Below are 22,557 nucleotides of genomic sequence, written 5' to 3' on the forward strand. Positions count from 1 at the left end.
GAAAATAAAAGAACTTTGTGGCAGGCACTGTAGGGAATACAGAATCTATAGAATCCATCTAGGAAAGTCACTAAACAAATGAGCAACAACAATATCAAAAAGAAAGACCATCAAACCCTTAGAGGGAGATACCATAGCTGTTATATTATCTAAGAAGTCCACTTTCCAACAACAACCAAAAAACACTATAAAACATGCAAAGAAACAGGAAAGTATGCCACATACACATTTTTTTTAAAAAAGCAAACAACAGAAAATGTGCCCAGTGGTGTTGGACTTAGTTAACAGAACCTATAAATTGGCTATTATAAACATGTTCAAAGACCTAAAGGAAACTAGGATTAAAAAACTAAAGGTAAGTATTACAACTGTGTCCCACTAATAGAAGATATAAGTGAAGAAGTAAAGATCATTTTAAGAATCAAATGGAAATTCTGGAGTTGAAAGTACAGTAACTGAAATGAAAAATTCTGTAGAGTGCTCAACAACAGATTTGAGCTGGCAAAAGAATCAGCAAACTTGAATATAGGTCAATTGAGAGTATACAGAAAGAAAAATGAACAACCTCAGAACCTGTGAGCCACCATCAATCATACCATCATATGCATAAAGCGAGTCTTAGAAGAAAAAGAGATAAAGAAAGGGGCAGAATGTACATCTAAAGAAAGAATGGCTGAAACCATCCAAATATGATGAAAAACACTAATCTGCACATAGAAACTCAACAAACTCAGAGTAACTCAAAGAGTTCACACTTGGGCTTCCCTGGTGGCGCAGTGGTTGAGAGTCTGCCTGCCAATGCAGGGGACACGGGTTCGTGCCCTGGTCCGGGAAGATCCCACATGCCGCAGGGTGGCTGGGTCCATGAGCCATGGCCACTGAGCCTGCACGTCTGGAGCCTGTGCTCCGCAACGGGAGATGCCACAACAGTGAGAGGCCCGCGTACCACAAAAAAAAGAAAAGAAAAATAAAAAGAATACTAAAGGGAGCCCTTAAGGCTGAACTGAGAGGACTACTAGACAATAACTTGAATCCACACAAACAAGTAAAAAACACCTGTAAAACTATAGATAAGTATAAAATATGGTTTATGTATTTCTGTCAAATAGTTCCTCTTATTTCCTAGGTGATTTACGGAACAACTACATAAAGTAATAATTATAAATTTGTGTCAACGGGCTGATAATATATAAAAATATAATTTGTATAATAACAGTATTACAAGGGAGGGAGGATTTTGGAGGAAAGTTGTATGTGCTAGGTATTGTTATTTTGTTAAGTTAATATGCTAATTGCAATCCACAGGCAACCACTAAGAAAATAGCTCAGAAAATATATAATAAAAGAAACTATGGAATTAAAGCAGCAATGGAGGAACAGAACAATTAAAAAGACATATAGAAAACCGATAGCAAATGGCAGGCAAAAGTCCTACCTTATCAGTAATTACATTGAATGTAAATGGAATAAACACTCCTATCAAAAGGCAGAGAGATTGGCAGAATGGCTAATATAATATGACTCAGCTAGGTGCTATCTGCAAGAGAAACACTTTAGATTCAACGATACAAATAAGTTGAAATTTAAAAAAGGGGGGGTGTAAATTATACCATGCAAAGAGTAACCAAAGGAGAGCTGGAGTGACCATTCTAATATCAGATAAAACTAGGGCTTTAAGACAAAAATTGTTACTAGAGACAAAGAAGGACATTTTATAATGATAATAAAAAGGTCAATCCATGTGGAAGATGTAACAACTACAAAGACATACACACCTAACAACAGAGCCCCCAAGATACATGAAGAGAGAAATTGGAGGCTTTATTACCCCAATTTTAATACTTTCAGTAATGTATCAAACAACTTAGCAAAAAAATCAATAAAGAAGAGATAATGACACTATAAACCAACTAAACCTAACAGACTTGTATAGAACACTCCACCCAACAACGGCAGAATATGCATTCTTCTCAAGCATACATGGAACATTCTCCAAGACAGACCATATGCTAGGTCATAAAACAAGCCTCAATAAATTAAAAATATTGAAATCATCCTAAGTATGTTCCCCAACTGCAGCGGGATGATAATTAGAAATCAATAACAATTTAGAAATTCAAAAATATCTGGAAATGAAACAACACAGTCCTAAAAACCCAATGGGTCAAAGAAGAAATCACAAGAGAAACTAAGAAAATACTTTAGGTGAATGAAAACAGAAACACAACCTTCCAAAATATATGGAGTTCTTAGAGGGAAAAACAGTTCTTAGAGGAAATTTTATTGTTACAAATGCCTATATTAAGGAATAACAACAATCTGAAATCAATAACCTAACTTTCTACCTCAAGAAGCTAGAAAAAAAACAGCAAACTAAACCCAAAGCAAGCAGAAGACAGGACATAGTGAGAGGAAATAAGTAGGGAGTAGAAAATCTAGAGAAAAACCAGTTGAACCAAAATTTGGGTTTTTTAAAGATTAACAAAATGTACAAACCTTTAGCTAGACTGATCAAGAAAAAGAGAAGACTCAAATTACTAAAATCCAGAATGAAAGAAGAGACCACTCGCTACCAACCTTAAGACCTAAAAAGGAAGCTACAAAAATGGCCAATAAGCACATGAAAAGAAAGCTCAACATCATTAGTTATTAGGTAAATGTAAATGAAAGCCACAATGATATACCAGTTCATAACCACTAGAATGGCTATGATCAAAAAGTTAGACAGGGCTTCCCTGGTGGCGCAGTTGTTGAGAGTCCACCTGCCGATGCAGGGGACACGGGTTCGTGCCCCAGTCCGAGGAGATCCCACATGCCGCGGAGCGGCTGGGCCGGTGAGCCATGGCCGCTGAGCCTGCGCATCCGGAGCCTGTGCTCTGCAACGGGAGAGGCCACAACAGTGAGAGGCCCGCATACCAAAAAAAAAAAAGAAAGATAAAGTGTTAGAATTTGGAAAAATTGGAACCCTCAACTATTAATGTTGGGAATGTAGAATGATACAGCCATTTCGGAAAACATAAGTTGACACAGAAACTTGTATGTGAATGTTTACAGCAGCATTATTCATAAAAAGAGCACACATTGCTTGATTGCATTTATATGAATCTCCAGGATAGGCAAATCTATAAAGAAAGTAGATTAGTGGTTACCTGTATCTGGAAGTGTAGGGCTTAGAAATAGGAATAACTGCTAATGGGTATGGAGTTTCTTTTTTGGGTGATGAAAATGTTTTAAAATATGATTGTGCTTACAGCTCAACACCTTTTTGAATATACTCAAAACCACTTAACTGTATACTTTAAATAGGTGATGTTTATGAGATGTGAATTATCTCTCTTACTGTTTAAAAAATGAATCATTAATATAATGAACTGGGCATTTCATTTCACCTTTTTATGCTTAAAGATAAGTTCTAGCACCTAAACTTGTAACATTTATCATTTTAATGTTTGATGAGAGCAATGTCTCCAAAGATGTATTGTTCTTTTTTCTTTCTTTTAATAAATTTAGCTGGACAACTTAGCCAGTCGGCACATTTAGCTCTCCAACTGCCATACAATGTACTTGGTTTAGGTCGAAGTGCAAATTTTCTTGATCATCTTTATGTTGGTATTCCCCGTCCATCTGGAGAGAAGGTGAGTAAAAAAATTATAATTAATCTATTTTTAAATATTTATTATTCAAATATTTGAATTAAAATATTTTTATTCCATTTAAAGAATTTTTAAAATTCATTGGTAGTGACCAATCAAAGCTTATCTTACACAGAGCACATTATAATTTGAAGAAATAAACCTTAAGACTTCCTGCCCCTCCTCTTCCCTGCTTTTTCTCCTTATCATTTTCACCATCTAACATACCAAATATTTTTATTTTGTTTATTGTCAGACTCTACCTCAACTTGAATTTTAGCTCCAAAGCAGCATTTGTTCATAGCACCTTGAACAGTGCCTGCTACATAAGTGTGTTCAATAAATTAATGAATCCATGAGACAGAAATATAATCCTTCCCTGAAAAGATGGAGAAATTTTTGCCGATAGGAGTCCTATTTGGGGCCTAATATATGTAAATTCAGCTTAGTCCATACCTAGGATTTCAGTTAATCAAAGAGTACTTAAGCTTTTTCTTATTTATTTAGAATAATTATTGTGTCTTTAAAGTGTACTGAATGTTAAATGTTCTTAAATTCTTTTTCCAGTCTATACGGAAACAAGAATGGACCGCAATCATTCCAAATTCTCAGCTAATTGTCATTCCATATCCTCACGATGTTCCTCGAAGGTAATGTCCTTGCTTGAACTGAATTTGGTAAAAATACTGTCAACTCTGAATCATAGTTATATCTTTTAAAAACTTTCTCTATTCCTGCTGTGTTCCCATGAGTGTCATGACTTAATTTGCTTACAGCAAACTTTAAATGCCTAAACATACCTACACAAAAGGTCCCTGACATTTTTCACGAAGAACAAACTAAACCTTATTAGAAAAACAGCAGGTTAACTAACTAGGGACTTATACATATTCTGCTTAAATAAACTGGTCTTCAGTTTACTGGCCATAAATTCTAAAATTTCAGGCTGCTGAACTTTATAAGCAATGATCTTTTTTAGCAAATGCTTTGAGAAGTGGTATATATCCCACAGTTGTTAGGCACAAATTTTGAAGTTCAGCGGACCCAGGCTAGAAACTCGGATCCACTGCTAGCTGACTGAGATTGGAAGCTAGTCCTTTGTTCTCTCTGAGGGTCAATTTCTGCTCTGTAGAAATTGGGAGATAAAATACCTACCTTACAAGAATGAGGATGAAATATGCTTAACACAGTACCCAGCATATAGTAATTTTTCAGTGAACAGTAGGTATTTTTATCCTTATTAGCAAAACATGTTCCTTGTATAATATAGCATTTAATTCTAAATCTTTATCTCTGTTTGTTTTTCTTTAAATTATTAGGTTGATTCCATTATTTCAAAAAGTAGGTGGTGAAGGTATTCATTAACATTTAAATTTCATTGGGAAAAATATAACTTGTTCTTAAGGCTACTCTCATGTCAATATGAAAAAATAAGCTATTAAAATGTAACTAGTGGCTTATTACATTTCTTCTCAAAATACAGCCTGTACTGTTCTTTTTTCTTCTTCCAGTTTTGTTGTGATATAATTGACATACAGCACTGTGTAAGTTTAAGGTATACAGCATAATGATTTAACTTACATACATCAAAAAATGATTATCACAGTAAGTTTAGTGAACATCCATTTTCTCACATAGATACAAAATTAAAGAAACAGAAAAAAATACGTTTTTCCTTGTGATGAGAACTCTTAGGATTTACTCTCTTAACAAATTTCATATATAACATATGGCAGTGTTAATTCTGTTTGTCGTGTTGTGCATTACACCCCTAGTACTTATTTATCTTATAATTCAAAGTTTGTACCTTTTGACTGTTTTCATCCAATTCCCCCCCCCACCTCTGGTAACCACAAATCTGATCTCTTTTTCTATGACTTTTTTTTGGAAATATAACTGACCTATAATACTATGTTAGTTCCTGTTACACAACATAGTGATTTGATGTTTATAAACACTTCAAAATGATCACCATGGTTAAGTCTGGTTACAATCTGTTGCCAAAGATATTAGATAATTATTGACTATATTCCCCACACTGTACATTTCATACCCGTGACTCATTTACTTTGCAGCTGGAAGTTTGTACCTCTCAATCGCCCTCACCCATTTGTCTCCTCCCCTCATCCCTCTCCCCTCTGGCAACCACCTGTTTATTTTCTGTATCTATAACTCTGTTTCTGTTTTGTTATGTTTGTTCATTTGTCTTGTTTTCCAGATTCCACATATAAGTGAAATCATACAGTATTTGTCTTTCTCTGTTTGACTTTTTTCACTTAGCATGATACTCTCTAGGTCCATCCATGTTGTTACAAATGGCAAATGGCAAGATTCCATTTTTTTTTATAGCCAAGCAATATTCCATTGTGTGTATATGTATAAATGTGTGTGTGTGTGTGTGTGTGTGTGTGTGTGTGTGTGTGTGTGTAGAGAGAGAGAGGGGGAGAGAGAGGGAGAGCACTCACATCTTCTTTATCCCTTCATCTATTGCTGGGCACTTAGGTTGCTTCCATTACCTTGACTGTTGTAAATAATGGCACAGTGAACATAGGGGTGCGTGTATCTTTTCTAATTGATGTTTTCATTTTCTTTGGGCAAATACTCAGAAGTAGAATTGCTGGATCATATGGTAGTTCTATTTTTAATTTTCTGAGGAATCCCCATACTGTATCTATTAAAAAATGGGCAGAGGATCTGAATAGACATTTTTTCCAAAGAAGACATACAGGTAGCCAAAAGGCACATGAAAAGATGCTCAGCATCACTAATCATCAGGGAAATGCAAATCGAAACCACAATGAGATATCACCTCACACCTGTCAGAATGGCCATCATCAAAGAGACAACAAATAACAAGTGCAGGTTGTATTGTCCTTTATTAAATTTTTAGATGGTTTGCTAGAACCAGCTCATGCCACCTCATGAGCTGATTGTGTGCATCTCTTTCCACTTCTGTTCAGGGAGATCACGTTAAAATCAGCTATGATGGGACTGTTTACACCATGAAAATTGGCAAGTGCCACTCAGGGGTTTTTTTCCCCCCAGAGAGCCAGTTTACCAGCACACCCCTGGAGGTATTTTATGGTGGATTTATGGGCTTTAGAACCAAACTACTTAAGAAAACAACTTTATTACAGCATTATGCTTGAAATAAGATATCAATAAAAACAGTTATAGGCTTCCCTGGTGGCGCAGTGGTTGAGAGTCCGCCTGCTGATGCAGGGGACACGGGCTCGTGCCCTGGTCCGGGAGGATCCCACATGCCGCGGAGCGGCTGGGCCCGTGAGCCATGGCCGCTGAGCCTGCGTGTCCGGAGCCTGTGCTCCGCAACAGGAGAGGCCACAGCAGCGAGAGGCCCGCGTACCGCAAAGAAAAAAAAAAAAACAGTTATGGTCTGAGTTTAGACTTTTTTAATGAGTCTATTAAAATTTTGAAATTTATAACAAAATGAATCTGCACAAGAAACTATATGAATTATAGTACTTCTATATCATGCAATATCATGATAATCTTTTAAAATAGAGTGGTAAAGCAAAAGATAAAAGGAAAATGCACTTATGAATAATAAGCAATGATTTGTGATTTATAAAGAAGATATCTATGCGTATATGTTTATGTATGTATAGAATACCTCTGGAAGGATATGTAAGAAACTGAGAAGAATGACTGCTTCTGAGTAAGAAACTCAGTATTGGCCTTTTGTTCATTGTTTTTCTTACCGAAATTCCTTTATTCATGGGTTTTTTAAATCTATTTTTAAATTAGAACTACCGGGACTTCCCTGGCGGCCCAGTGGTTAAGACTTCACCTTCCAATGCAGGGGGTGCGGGTTTGATCTCTGGTTGGGGAGCTAAGATCCCACATGCCTTGGGGCCAAAAAACCAAAACATAAAACAGAAGCAATATTGTAACAAATTCAATAAAGACTTATAGATAGATAGATAGATAGATAGATAAATTGGAACTACCAAAAAAATCTCATGAAAGGACCTTTTCTTATGTATGAGGTAAGGTGCTGAGAATAGCTAACCTCAACTAATTAACAGTATTTGTTTCTTAAGGTTTTCTTACTCTTGAATTTCTGGGAAATTTTGTTATAGCCTTTCTTCCATAATAAGCTCAACATTTATCACGTTTCTCTTGCTCTTTCTGAAAAAAATGTTCTTTTCAAATTTATGTACATAATAAAAACCAAATTGATTTTAGTTTGAGGTGTATTTTGAGATTTATTGACTAGAGGCTAACTTATGGATCAGTAAATTTTAATTATCCCAAAATAAGTCAGTTGGTGCTTGCCATTTATCAGAATAATCTTACCTTTATTAAACTTTTAAGATGAAAATATATCCATTATCTATTTTCAGAGAGAACAAAAAGTTCTTTATATATAACTACCTACAGTGTTGGTAATATAGACCTCAGTTTTAGGCTTTTCAGTGTTTGCAAGTGCTGTATTATGTGGACTGTTTTAGAGGAAAGAGCTAGTTCTATTTATGCTAAAGTTTGTATATTGCCATTAACACTGAGGAACTAAAAGTGATTTTGTAAGAAGTCTCAGTGTCATTGTAATAATGTAAACCCTCCAACATGACATTTTGTACAAGCATCTATCTACACCTACTTGGACATATGGTTCTTTTACTTAGTCATAGTACATATGTGAACAGGGGTCAAAAAATAAGATATAGAAATCTTATCAAAAATCATGTGACTATGTAGCCTTAAAGTTCAAGGTTTCTAATTCAGTAAGTCAAACAAGACATAAAAACAATGTCTAAGATTGCCCAAAGTACCCTTGATAAGTTTACCCAAGAATAATTCTCACAGGAGCAAAGAAAAATAGCAAAGCATCTCATCAAAAATTCTATTCTATTTCAGTTCTTGGAGTAAAAATCTGAACTCTGCTGGATCGTCAATATTCTTAACCCTATCTTAATTTTAATTGCTTTTGTTTTATTTATAATGAATGGATAGATAGGTGAATGAATTAATGAATGAATGGACTGATTCATTAATTAATAAGCTCTTTTGCTTTTTGGTCTCAATAGTATTTTGTTATTTTTAAATTAAAATGTGTAATTTTAATTCTTCTCTTTTCATCTACAGCTGGAGTGCCAAACTGTATCTTACACCAAGTAACATTGTTCTGCTTACTGCTATAGCGCTCATCGGAGTCTGTGTTTTCATCTTGGCAATAATTGGCATTTTACATTGGCAGGAAAAGGTTTGTTCATTTAAATGGAACATTAACTTTATAATAGTAATATGTTACTCTTTAAAAACACTATATTTCAAACTTTTTCACATGACTAAGATTTTCTGATTTTTCAAGTTCTGTCCGTAATGTCATCTTATTAATGATAATTTTTTCATCCCCCTGAGTTACTAATGTCTCTTAGCAATTCCTGCAAATCAGCCTATGTATTTTAAAACTTTGATACTGTACAAAAGTAATAAAGTGAACACCCCCAAATCAACAGGCATATCAAAAAGCTTAATTAGAAGTAATTTCATAATGGCCTGGAAAATAATAATCATTTCTTAAATGAGCCTGTGTCCATTATTTACTGATAGGGCCATGGACATTTTTTTCTGGGAATAACAGCTATCTCTTTATAAAAAATTAGAGCAGAGAGAGTTTAGGTGGGAAGTAGCAAAGTGATAAACATCTTTTCCATCTATCAAGTATTCTTTGTACTAAACTAAACTGATTTCTGTTCTTTAGTATAACACCCTAAATAATAATTAAAAACAAAACTCCAAAAATGTAGTTTTTATATAATGTTTATGAGTAGAGAAAAAGGCTAGCACATAAATTTATTCATAGTTTAGATATAAATTTAAAAAGCTAATTTCTACTTGTGTATGAATATATATTTATTACATAACTAGTGGGTTCCAATAATGTTCTCCAAAATGGGCTCTATGTGTCACAAAAGTGTTTTCATTTTTGCACCTATTATTTTTAGATTGTGATGCTCATGATAATCATTTTTGTTAACTAAAATTACCATCTGCTTTATGTTACCTGTTTTAACTTATGAAAAAGAGAACATGTTAATTGTTCTAATAAATGTTCATAGGTTTGTCTCTCAAAAAACACTCCGTTCATACAAAAAATGATAACATAAAGTTACATATTCAGTTGATTTTAAAATTGCAACTTAAGAGGTAAGATCAAAGATGACTCTATTTACTTTTGTCTAGAAATGTCAGAACATAGTATGACATATTACACAGCTCTAGACCTATGAAGGAAAGGAAATTAATTTTATTGATTTCACAGGAGATCTAATTACCGTGTAAACATTGTAGACTTACAATAATAATGATGCGGTGGCTAAAAACTGAAGTTTTAAATACAAATACGGATTGAAATACATATCTGTATACTGCCTCCGTCTGTGATACTGTGGTTTGTCACCTACCTCTTGGTCCACTTCTCTTTTCACCTACGCTGGCTGTTCTTTCTGCCACGGTGTCTGCCCTAGGCCCTCTTTATATACTTTCCCTGCCAGTTTTATCTAAAATCATGGCTTGAGCTATTACCTCAGAGATGCCCAGCCCTCATCTCTCTCTAAAGGTCTCTCCCCCACTTCTAACTGTCACCGTGAAACCTCTACCTAGATCACTTGCAAGCAACTTAAAACTAGTTTCCTAAAGCTGTCTCTCTTCTTTCTTATTCCCTACAAGATTTAATCAGTTGCCCTCCTCATTGTGCCTCCCTACAATCTCTGCAGCTGACTCCACTTCTGAATTCCTTACACCAGTGCTTTTAGTTTAGTTCAGCTCCTTGTTAAATACTCCCTGTCCTCCCAAATTCCATTCTCTCCCCTTCGCTCCATTTAGCACTTTGCTGCCGGATTACTCATCATTAAGTTTAGTCTTAATCATGTCACTCCTCTGCTCAAAAACCTCTGGTGACCACCCCCTGCCTAAAATGTGTAACTCCCTCAGCCTATAGCCTACATAGTACTTCCATGTGACTCTACCATACACCTTTCCAGTCTTTATCTTATCAGTTACTTTCACATATCCCGTGCTCCTGCCAGACTTCTCAGGATTGTTCCTGTTCTTCCCGCATCTTGTAGTGAATGTCCCTCCTCTTCATTTCCATAAACACTATCTTTTCAAAGCTTTGCATTTCATCATGCCAACCCAGAAGTAATCTCAGAATATTGGTAACATTTTTCACATTTTATGCTGAAATAGTTATTTAGTATGTTTTGCTATTTTCTTTTTAGGCTTTAATAAGTTCCTTGAGAACGAGACACAGAACTGTGTCTTTTCTAATCCCTCAAAATTCCAAGCACATAGGACTTCCCTGGTGGTCCAGTGGTTAAGAGTCCACGCTTCCACTGCAGGGGGCGCAGGTTCGATCCCTGGTTGGGGAACTAAGATCCCACATGCCACACAGCACAGCCAAAAAAAAATTCCAAGCACAATACTTTGCTGGGAACAGAGGATCAATAAATATATGCAAAATCAATAGGTTAACCCCAAAATAATTAATGTACTTTAATATAATTAGATTCAGCAGTGTTAAGAATGGGAAAAATGTAACAGTTGATTCCATTCTTACAAAATCTAATGTTTACTCCTACTTTCAAATAAATAATAAATAACAAACTAAGCTTTTAAGGAACATTTCTTGTTGGTTTTTTAAATTCAATTTAGAGGATTGTTCATTATAAGATAGCTACTGTAAACTATAAAAATATTTCATAAGATTATTACATAATAAAATCACACCTTTTACCTACTAATTGCTCAGGGCTTTTATTTTTTTAATTAACCACTTTTTAAATTAATCTTTTCTTGACATTTTCCTATCATTTATAAACTAGTCTAAAATTCTTTTTCAGAAAGCAGATGATAGAGAAAAACGACAAGAAGCCCATCGGTTTCATTTTGATGCTATGTGACTTGCCTTTAGCAGTGCATAATGGAACGGCTATTCACTTGATTAACTGAAATATTAAACTTGGCTTATAGAAGAAAACAGGCGATTTTATTATTTATAAATGATACATCCCTTGGTAATTATTGGAAAGTATTCAAATAAATATGGTCTGAATGTGTTACAAGGTCTTTTTTTAAAGCATTTTGTATATAATAATTTGGGTTCTTTTTTCAATTGTGCTGTACATATTTGTTCCTTCGCGGAATGTGTTGCATGTACTAAGGTGTTTACGTATTTATAATCTTATTAGAATAATGATGATGGAAAAAGACACGTGTAAATAAAAATATTTAAATGAGCAGGGTTTTTTGTTTTCCACTTGAATCCATCTTGTTTCTTATTCTAACGATGCAAATTATACTTCTGTGAATGTATCAAAGATAAAATTATTAACCATTCACCCTCATTATAGCATGTCAGGGGGTCTTTCACTGATGGTATACAATATAGTGATTGGGTACGCTGGCTTTGGAATCGCAGTCAGACTTGCCTTAAACTCCTGGTTACACGACTTACAAGCTGTTTGAACTTAGCTAATTGCTTAAGCCTTAGTTTTCTTGTTTATAAACAGAGCTAATACACTATTCACTTGAGGTGTTGTATACATTAAATGGGATGATGTACACAAAGTACCCAGCTTGGTGCCTAGCATAGAGTAAATTTTCAATAAGTGGTAGTTGTCATTATTTATTATTATTAAATAATTTTTTTACAGACTTCTACAACTAATTATCAAAATATATTTAGACTTGATAGGATTTTATTTTCAGGCATGTAGAAAGCATAGTCTTTGGAAAACTTAAATTCCTGGTGTTGACACCCTCTATTAAGATTTATTACTTGTTTATATTAACTGAAAATTATATCGTAATACCCTCCAAGAATTAATGTGCCCTAATAATTTTCATTTGAACACTGATTTTTATCATGTGGTAATGAAAAGCATTTGATTTCTTGAAAGGAAACTGCTGTAGATAGCATCTGGGAATGCAAATCTTCAATCACATTTCTATTCTCAAAAGCTTGTAAGAGTCTATAATTTACATTCAGACTTCAATGCAAATTTTTATGAACTTCCCCTTGCCAAAAAGTTACATGTAAGATTGGGAAAAAGTTTATATATCAATCCTAATAACTTCCTAATATGCAAATGGACGTATGATAGCTATAAAACACAAAAACTTATCTGAAAGCAACTAATTTTGTTCTTCATGGTTTTTTTCCTTACAGTTCACTGAGAATGGCATGTGTATAAGTGGTTTACTTTGTGTATCTAAGCATGTTAATATGTATTCTTAATAAATATTCTGTATTGAAACAAAGAATTTTGGTGAGTGTGTAAATAATTACTTTGGACCATGATAAGCCCTAAAGGTTATGAAGTCTAAATCACAGATTTGGACAGAAGTGGCTTGCTTGTCAGGGCAAGATAGGCATCTCTGACTATGATATCCAATTAAATTCATTTATCAACCTACAACACTGTGCCAGGCACTTTTCTACACTGTCCCTAAAGACAGGTAGGTTTAGTATCAATCAACTGATATAGCATGAGTTGTAAAACTCGCTTGTAGTCAGAGTCTAAGAGGAATACTGTTACAGTCATATAAAATGTAATGAGAACAAAAAATATTGGGTTAGCCAAAAAGTTCATTCCGGTTTTCCCTTAAGATGTTACAGAAAAATCTGAACGAAGTTTTTGGCTAACCCAATACAATCAGTGACTTTATACTGTGTTTCTGTATCATGATACTAACCTTCAATGAAACATCAATGTCATTCATTAAGGGGCAGCAGGTGAAAAATGTGTCACAACATTGAGAATCAAATACAGTTGACCCTTGAACAAAATGGGTTTGAACTGCACAAGTCCACTTATAAATGGTTTTTTTCAATAAATATGTACTATGGTAGTACACAGTTGGTTGAATCCACAGATGCGGAATCTCGGATACAGAGGTCTAACAGGAAAATTATACTCAGATTTTCGACTGCGCAGAAGGTCAGCACCTGCGTTGTTCAAGGGCCAGCTGTACAAAGATCCTTATATTAATTTTGAGTACTGTAGTGGAAAGAGCACAAGACTTCGAGGTCAAACTAATCAGGATACAGGGCCTAACTCTCCCATCTTGTGACTTTTTAGTCTGTCACTTTGCCTCTTTGAGCTCTGGTTTCTTCATCTGTAAAACAAGGATACCGAGTGATACCCTAAAAAGCTATTTTGAGTCTTAAGTAGCAATATGTGCGTAGAAAGTACTTGATAAATGCTGGTTCTTTTCTTCCCTCCTGTTTCCCATTGCAGTGACAAACAACATTTTGACTGTCTTCCACTGATCTTTACTTCTATAATCCTCCTCCTTTTGGTAACAAGGAGGAGTAATTAAGACTTAGTAACCATTTTGAAGATAACAATCACATACAGGCAAACCTCACTTTATTGTGCTTCGCTTTACTGCATTTCACAAATATTGCATTTTTTACAAATTGAATGTTTGTGGCAACCCTGCATCTAGTAAGTCTATTGGTGCCATTTTTCCAACAGCATTTGCTCACTTCATGTCTCTGTGTCACATTTTGGTAATTCTTGTAATATTTCAAATTTTTAAATTATTATTATATTTGTTATAGTGACCTGTGATCAGTGATTTTTGATGTTACTGTTGTAATTGGTTTTTTGTTTTGTGTTTTTTAATGTATGTACATTGTCTTTAAAAAGACATAATGCTATTGCATAATGCTGTATTGTATAGACTACAATATAGTGTAAACATAACTTTTATATACAGTGGGAAACCAAAACAGTTTGTGAGACTCACTTTTTACCATGATATTTGCTTTATTGTGGTGGTCTGGAACCAAACCCACGACATCTCCGAGATATACCTATACTTGTAAACACAATAAATACATTGTTGTTAACACACCATTTACCTAGACTAGCGCTTTATATTTCTCCATCTACCAGCCAAAAAACGATATATTTTCAGAAATTTAATTCTCAAAATAGTTTCTCCTAGAAGGCCTCAGATTCAAAGGTAACGACTTATAAACATACTTTTTTTTTTTTTTTTTTTTTTTTTTTCAGTACGCGGGCCTCTCACTGCTGTGGCCTCTCCCACTGTGGAGCACAGGCTCCGGACGCGCAGGTTCAGCAGCCATGGCTCACGGGCCCAGCCACTCCACGGCATGTGGGATCCTCCCGGACCGGGGCACGAACCCGTGTCCCCTGCATCAGCAAGCGGACTCTCAACCACTGCGCCACCAGGGAGGCCCTAAACATACTTTTTATACCCTTCCCACTCTTGATAAGGAAAGGTAGGGACCTATTACAAGTAGCTATACCTAGAGATTCACCCTCAGATTAAGTATCACTATAAAGTTGTGAAGTGCTTCTCTACTAAAGGTGGTGGTTACTAAACCATCAAAGGTAAAAACAATCTTGGCATCATAGATACAGCCTTTTCAAGCAGAGAAATCCTATAGCAAAATGTTTTGAGATATAGGAAAAATAAGATCACCAAGATTACTAAGATTAAGTAATCTTATAAAAACTAAAATAAATTTTAGTTATTACTAAAAATAAGATCACCAGGGTAAATTAAGATATCTTAGATTTATACAAGGGTCCAGTGAGTTCATATGGTAATTGCAAAAAAATGAGCTTTATTCCATGTTTTAAAAAATAATTTTCCTCGACTTCCTTGGTGGTGCAGTGGTTAAGAATCCACCTGCCAATGCAGGGAACACTGGTTCAAGCCCTGGTCCGGGAATATCACACATGCCATGGAGCAACTAAACCCGTGTGCCACAACTACTGAGCCTGCGTTCTAGAGCCCATGAGCCACAACTACTGAGCCTGCATGCCACAACTACTGAAGCCCACGCACCTAGAGCCCGTGCTCTGCAGCGAGAAGCCACCACAATGAGAAGCCCACGCACCACGACAAAGAGCAGCCCCCACTTGCTGAAACTAGAGAAAGCCTGCGCATAGCAACAAAGACCCAACACAGCCATCAATAAATAAATATTTTTTTAATTTTAAAAAATAATTTTCCTTTTGTTCTTTAGAAAATCTCTAAGAAAGGATAAAAGTCAGGAAATATTAATCTTTACAGATAGCTAGAATTAACTACTTAAGAAACTCAAAAATTTGAACTGTGTCCAAGAGACCTTACTGAGGATTAAGCTAGGATACTTAAGGGCAACTCCTCAGTATAAAAGTGAACTAAAGTTGACCAGCCCTTGTGATGACTTGCAGCCTAGCTTTACATCACCTAGCCAGTTATTTTAAAAGACTAATAAAATAGATAATAGATTAGGGGGTGCTCTTGATCAACACCTATACAGAAGAAAGGAAGGAAGCAAGACTGGGCAGAGGCAGAAATCAAGTTGTGGTTCATTCTTAATAGAATGCCTCTTACAACCCTACAGTGAGTTTTGAGATAGGATGACCTCTTCTATCTCCTAACCTGTCCTAAGTTAGGGTAAGAAGGCTGGGCCTTTTCACCCCCACTTCATCAGTTATTGGCTATAGGCTGCCCCAGAGCCTCTATCAAGAAAAACAAAACAGGCACAAATAACCAGTATCAGAAGTGAAAAAGGAGATATAACTACAGATAAAGTATACATTAAAACAAAAATAGGAAGATGTTAAGAACAATTTTATACCAAGGAATTTGAAAGTTTAACAAAATAGACCAATTCCTATGAAGACATAACTAAAACGGATTCAAACAGAAAACCTGATTACTTCTCTGGTAGATGCTATAATGTCCAGATCCTCACTCAAAAATAAAGGATTTATTATCCTAATTTCTGGGAATGCCTTCAATAGTTTGCTGTCAGCCCCCTTTGTGGACTGCCTCAGCTAAAGAGAGCAGACTCAACAAAGTTCATTCCACTCCTCTTGACATAAAAATCCTAAATGTGTATAAACTAAATACATAAAGCAAAACAGACCTGTAAGGAGAAAGAGACACACCATGATTTAGGTTGGAAATGTCAACACTCTTCTACAGTGATTGATAGAAAAAGTAGAAAATCAGAAAACTTAGAGGTGACCTGAAAAGCACTACCAATCAACTTAACCTAATGGAGACTTATAAAACACTTCAACCAACAACAGCAAAACACAGAGTTGTCTTAAGTGCACATGGAACATTCACTAAAAGAGACATTTATCTGGGCTATAAAACAAACCTCACCAAATTTAAAAGAATAGAAATTATACAAAGATCCTCAGACTAAATCTGAACTAAACTAGAGAAAATACCCAAATATCTAGAAATTAATGCACTTTAAAATAACCATGGGACTAATGAGGAAGTCTCAAAGGAAATTTTAAAATACTTTTAACCAAATAAAAATACAACGTAAGTCTTCAGACTAAGATTGAACTAAACTAGAAACATACCTGGAAAATACCAAAATACTTGGAAATTAATTCACTTTAAAATAACCATGGGGCTTCCCTGGTGGCGCAGTGGTTGAGAGTCCACCTGCCAATACAGGGGACACAGGTTCATGCCCCGGTCCGGGAAGCTCCCACACGCCGCGGAGCGGCTGGGCCCGTGAGACATGGCCGCTGAGCCTGCGCGTCCGGAGCCTGTGCGCCGCAACGGGAGAGGCCACAACAGTGAGAGGCCCACGTACCGCAAAAAAAAATAAAAATAAAAATAAAAATAAAAATAACCATGGAGTCAATGAGGAAGTCTCAGAGGAAACTTAAAAATTTTTTTAACCAAATAAAATAAAACAGGGAGAGTTCCGGGAAGATGGCGGAAGAGTAAGACGCGGAGATCACCTTCCTCTCCACAGATACACCAGAAATACATCTACGCGTGGAACAACTCCTACGGAGCACCTACTGAACGCTGGCAGAAGACCTCAGACCTCCCAAAAGGCAAGGAACCCCCCACGTACCTGGTTAGGGCAAAAGAAAAAACTAAACAGAGACAAAAGAATAGGGACGGGTCCTGCACCAGCGGGAGAGAGCTGTGAAGGAGGAAAAGTGTCCACACACTAGGAGCCCCTTCGCGGGTGGAGACTTCGGGAGGCGGAGTGGGGGACCTTGGGAGCCGCGGAGGAGAGCACAGCAACAGGGGTGCGGAGGGCAAAGCGGAGAGATTCCAGCGCAGAGGATCGGGCCGACCGGCACTCACCAGCCGAGAGGCTTGTCTGCTCGCCCGCCGGAGCGGGCGGGACTGGGAGCTGAGGCTCCAGCTTTTGTCGGAGCGCCGGGAGAGGACTGAGGTTGGCGGCGTGAACACAGCCTGCAGGGCGTTGGTGCGCCGCGGCTGGCCGGGAGAGAGTCTGGGGAGGGGTCTGGACCTGCCGAAGAGGCAAGAGACTTTTACGTCCCTCTTTGTTTCCTGGTGCACGAGGAGGGGGAATTGGGAACGCTGCTTGGGAGACCTCCGGAGACGGGCGCGAGCCGCGGCTAAGAGTGCGGAGCCCAGAGACGGACATGGGACGCTAAGGCCGCTGCTGCCGCCGCCAGGAGGCCTGTGTGCGAGCGCAGGTCACTAGCCACACGCCCTTCCGGGGAGCCTGTGCAGCCCGCCGCTGCCGGGGTCCCGGGATCCGGGGACGGCTCCCCCGGGAGAGCGCACGGCGCGCCTCAGGCTGCAGCGTCACGCCAGCCTCTGCCGCTGCAGGCCCGCCCTGCACTCCGTGACCCTCCCTACCCCCCGGCCTGGGTGAGCCAGAGCCTCCGAATCAGCGGCTCCTTTAACCCCGTCCTGTCTGAGCAAAGAACAGACGCCCTCCGGCGACCTACACGCACAGGCGGGGCCAAATCCAAAGCTGAGCCCCTGGGAACTGTGAGAACAAAGAAGAGAAAGGGAAATCTCTTCCAGCAGCCTCAGAAGCAGCGGATTAAAGCTCCACAATCAACTTGATATACCCTGCATCTGTGGAATACCTGAATAGACAACGAATCATCCCAAATTAAGGAGCCCTGTGGATGAAAGGCTCTTGGTGCTGCAGCTAGGACTCAGTGCTGTGCCTCTGAGGTGGGAGAGCCAACTTCAGGACACTGGTCCACAAGAGGCCTCCCAGCTGCACATAATATCAAACAGCAAAAATCTCCGAGAGATCTCCATCTCAACGCCAGCACCCAGCTTCACTCAACGACCAGCAAGCTACAGTGCTGGACATCCTATGCCAAACAACTAGCAAGACAGGAACACAACCCCACCCATTAGCAGAGAGGCTGCCCAAAATCATAATAAGTCTACAGACACCCCAAAACACACCACCAGACGTGGACCTGCCCACCAGAAAGACAAGATCCAGCCTCATCCACCAGAACACAGGCACTAGTACCCTCCACCAGGAAGCCTACACAACCCACTGAACCAACCTTAGCCACTGGGGACAGACACAAAAAACAACAGGAACTACGAACCTTCAGCCTGCAAAAAAAAAAAAGGAGACCCCAAACACAGTAAGATAAGCAAAATGAAAAGACAGAAAAACACACAGCAGATGAAGGAGCAAGATAAAAACCCACCAGACCTAACAAATGAAGAGGAAATAGGCAGTCTACCTGAAAAAGAATTCAGAATAATGATAGTAAGGTTGATCCGAAATCTTGGAGATAGAATGGACAATAGAATGGACAAATTGCAAGAATCAGTTAATAAGGACCTAGAAGAACTAAAGATGAAACAAGCAACGATGAACAACACAATAAATGAAATTAAAAGCACTCTAGATGGGATCAATAGCAGAATAACTGAGGCAGAAGAACGGATAAGTGACCTGGAAGATAAAATAGTGGAAATAACTACTGCAGAGCAGAATAAAGAGAAAAGAATGAAAAGAACTGAGGACAGTCTCAGAGACCTCTGGGACAACATTAAACGCACCAACATTCGAATTATAGGGGTTCCAGAAGAAGAAGAGAAAAAGAAAGGGACTGAGAAAATATTTGAAGAGATTATAGTTGAAAACTTCCCTAATATGGGAAAGGAAATAGTTAATCAAGTCCAGGAAGCACAGAGAGTCCCATACAGGATAAATCCAAGGAGAAATACGCCAAGACACATATTAATCAAACTGTCAAAAATTAAATACAAAGAAAACATATTAAAAGCAGCAAGGGAAAAACAACAAATAACACACAAGGGAATCCCCATAAGGTTAACAGCTGATCTTTCAGCAGAAACTCTGCAAGCCAGAAGGGAGTGGCAGGACATATTGAAAGTGTTGAAGGAGAAAAACCTGCAACCAAGATTACTCTACCCAGCAAGGATCTCATTCAGATTTGATGGAGAAATTAAAACCTTTACAGACAAGCAAAAGCTGAGAGAGTTCAGCACCACCAAACCAGCTCTACAACAACTGCTAAAGGAACTTCTCTAGGCAAGAAACACAAAAGAAGGAAAGGACCTACAATAACAAACCCAAAACAATGAAGAAAATGGGAATAGGAACACACATATCGATAATTACCTTAAATGTAAATGGACTAAATGCTCCCACCAAAAGACACAGATTGGCTGAATGGATACAAAAACAAGACCCATATATTTGCTGTCTACAAGAGACCCACTTCAGACCTAGAGACACATACAGACTGAAAGTAAGGGGATGGAAAAAGGTATTTCATGCAAGTGGAAACCAAAAGAAAGCTGGAGTAGCAATTCTCATATCAGACAAAATAGACTTTAAAACAAAGACTATTAGAAGAGACAAAGAAGGACACTACATAATGATCAAGGGATCAATCCAAGAGGAAGATATAACAATTGTAAATATTTATGCACCCAACATAGGTGCACCTCAATACATAAGGCAAATACTGACAACCATAAAAGGGGAAATCGACAGTAACACATTCATAGTAGGGGACTTTAACACCCCACTTTCACCAATGGACAGATCATCCAAAATGAAAATAAATAAGGAAACACAAGCTTTAAATGATACATTAAACGAGATGGAGTTAATTGATATTTATAGGACATTCCATCCAAAAACAACAGAATACACATTTTTCTCAAGTGCTCATGGAACATTCTCCAGGATAGATCATATCTTGGGTCACAAATCAAGCCTTGGTAAATATAAGAAAATTGAAATTGTATCAAGTATCTTTTCTGACCACAACGCCATGAGACTAGATATCAATTACAGGAAAAGATCTGTAAAAAATACAAACACATGGAGGCTAAACAATACACTACTTAATAATGAAGTGATCACTGAAGAAATCAAAGAGGAAATCAAAAAATACCTAGAAACAAATGACAATGGAGACACAACGACCCAAAACCTGTGGAATGCAGCAAAAGCAGTTCTAAGGGGGAAGTTTATAGCAATACAAGCCCACCTTAAGAAGCAGGAAGCATCTCGAATAAACAGCCTAACCTTGCACCTCAAGCAATTAGAGAAAGAAGAACAAAAAAACCCCAAAGCTAGCAGAAGGAAAGAAATCATAAAAATCAGATCAGAAATAAATGAAAAAGAAATGAAGGAAACAATAGCAAAGATCAATAAAACTAAAAGCTGGTTCTTTGAGAAGATAAACAAAATAGATAAACCACTAGCCAGACTCATCAAGAAAAAAAAGGGAGAAGACCCAAATCAATAGAATTAGAAATGAAAAAGGAGAGGTAACAACTGACACTGCAGAAATAAAAGAGATCATGAGAGATTACTACAAGCAACTCTATGCCAATAAAATGGACAATCTGGAAGAAATGGACAAATTCTTAGAAAGGCACAACCTGCCAAGACTGAATCAGGAAGAAATAGAAAATATGAACAGACCAATCACAAGCACTGAAATTGAAGCTGTGATTAAAAATCTTCCAACAAAGAAAAGCCCAGGACCAGATGGCTTCACAGGAGAATTCTATCAAACATTTAGAGAAGAGCTAACACCTATCCTTCTCAAACTCTTCCAAAATATAGCAGAGGGAGGAACACTCCCAAACTCCTTCTACGAGGCCACCATCACCTTGATACCAAAACCAGACAAGGATGTCACAAAGAAAGAAAACTACAGGCCAATATCACTGATGAACATAGATGCAAAAATCCTCAACAAAATACTAGCAAACAGAATCCAACAGCACATTAAAAAGATCATACACCATGATCAAGTGGGGTTTATTCCAGGAATGCAAGGATTCTTCAATATACGCAAATCTATCAATGTGATAAACCATATTAACAAATTGAAGGAGAAAAACCATATGATCATCTCAATAGATGCAGAGAAAGCTTTTGACAAAATTCAACACCCATTTATGATAAAAACCCTGCAGAAAGTAGGCGTAGAGGGAACTTTCCTCAACATAATAAAGGCCATATATGACAAGCCCACAGCAAACATCATCCTCAATGGTGAAAAACTGAAAGCATTTCCACTAAGATCAGGAACAAGACAAGGTTGCCCACTCTCAACACTCTTATTCAACATAGTTTTGGAAGTTTTAGCCACAGCAATCAGAGAAGAAAAGGAAATAAAAGGAATCCAAATCGGAAAAGAAGAAGTAAAGCTGTCACTGTTTGCAGATGACATGATCCTATACATAGAGAACCCTAAAGATGCTACCAGAAAACTACTAGAGCTAATCAATGAATTTGGTAAAGTGGCAGGATACAAAATTAATGCACAGAAATCTCTGGCATTCCTATATACTAATGATGAAAAATCTGAAAGTGAAATCAAGAAAACACTCCCATTTACCATTGCAACAAAAAGAATAAAATATCTAGGAATAAACCTACCTAAGGAGACAAAAGATCTGTATGCAGAAAATTATAAGACACTGATGAAAGAAATTAAAGATGATACAAATAGATGGAGAGATATACCATGTTCTTGGATTGGAAGAATCAACATTGTGAAAATGACTCTACTACCGAAAGCAATCTATAGATTCAATGCAATCCCTATCAAACTACCACTGGCATTTTTCACAGAACTAGAACAAAAAATTTTGCAAT

General features: G+C 37.3%; 1 protein-coding gene across 1 annotated transcript in view; it reads left to right on the plus strand.

Moving 5' to 3' along the window:
* ITFG1 (integrin alpha FG-GAP repeat containing 1) overlaps positions 1–12,868 on the plus strand; it is a 238,738-nt gene extending 225,870 nt beyond the window's left edge. The window contains exons 15-18 of the mRNA XM_082863446.1: positions 3,511–3,635; positions 4,200–4,282; positions 8,739–8,856; positions 11,498–12,868. Of these exons, the coding sequence (XP_082719572.1) occupies positions 3,511–3,635; positions 4,200–4,282; positions 8,739–8,856; positions 11,498–11,557 (386 nt within the window). The 3' untranslated portion in view covers positions 11,558–12,868. The remainder of the gene's footprint in view (positions 1–3,510; positions 3,636–4,199; positions 4,283–8,738; positions 8,857–11,497) is intronic.
* The last annotated feature ends 9,689 nt before the right edge of the window (positions 12,869–22,557 follow it).

This window comes from Leucopleurus acutus (genome assembly GCF_964270905.1).
Source record: "Leucopleurus acutus genome assembly, chromosome: 20".
Classification (NCBI taxonomy): Eukaryota; Metazoa; Chordata; class Mammalia; order Artiodactyla; family Delphinidae; genus Leucopleurus; species Leucopleurus acutus.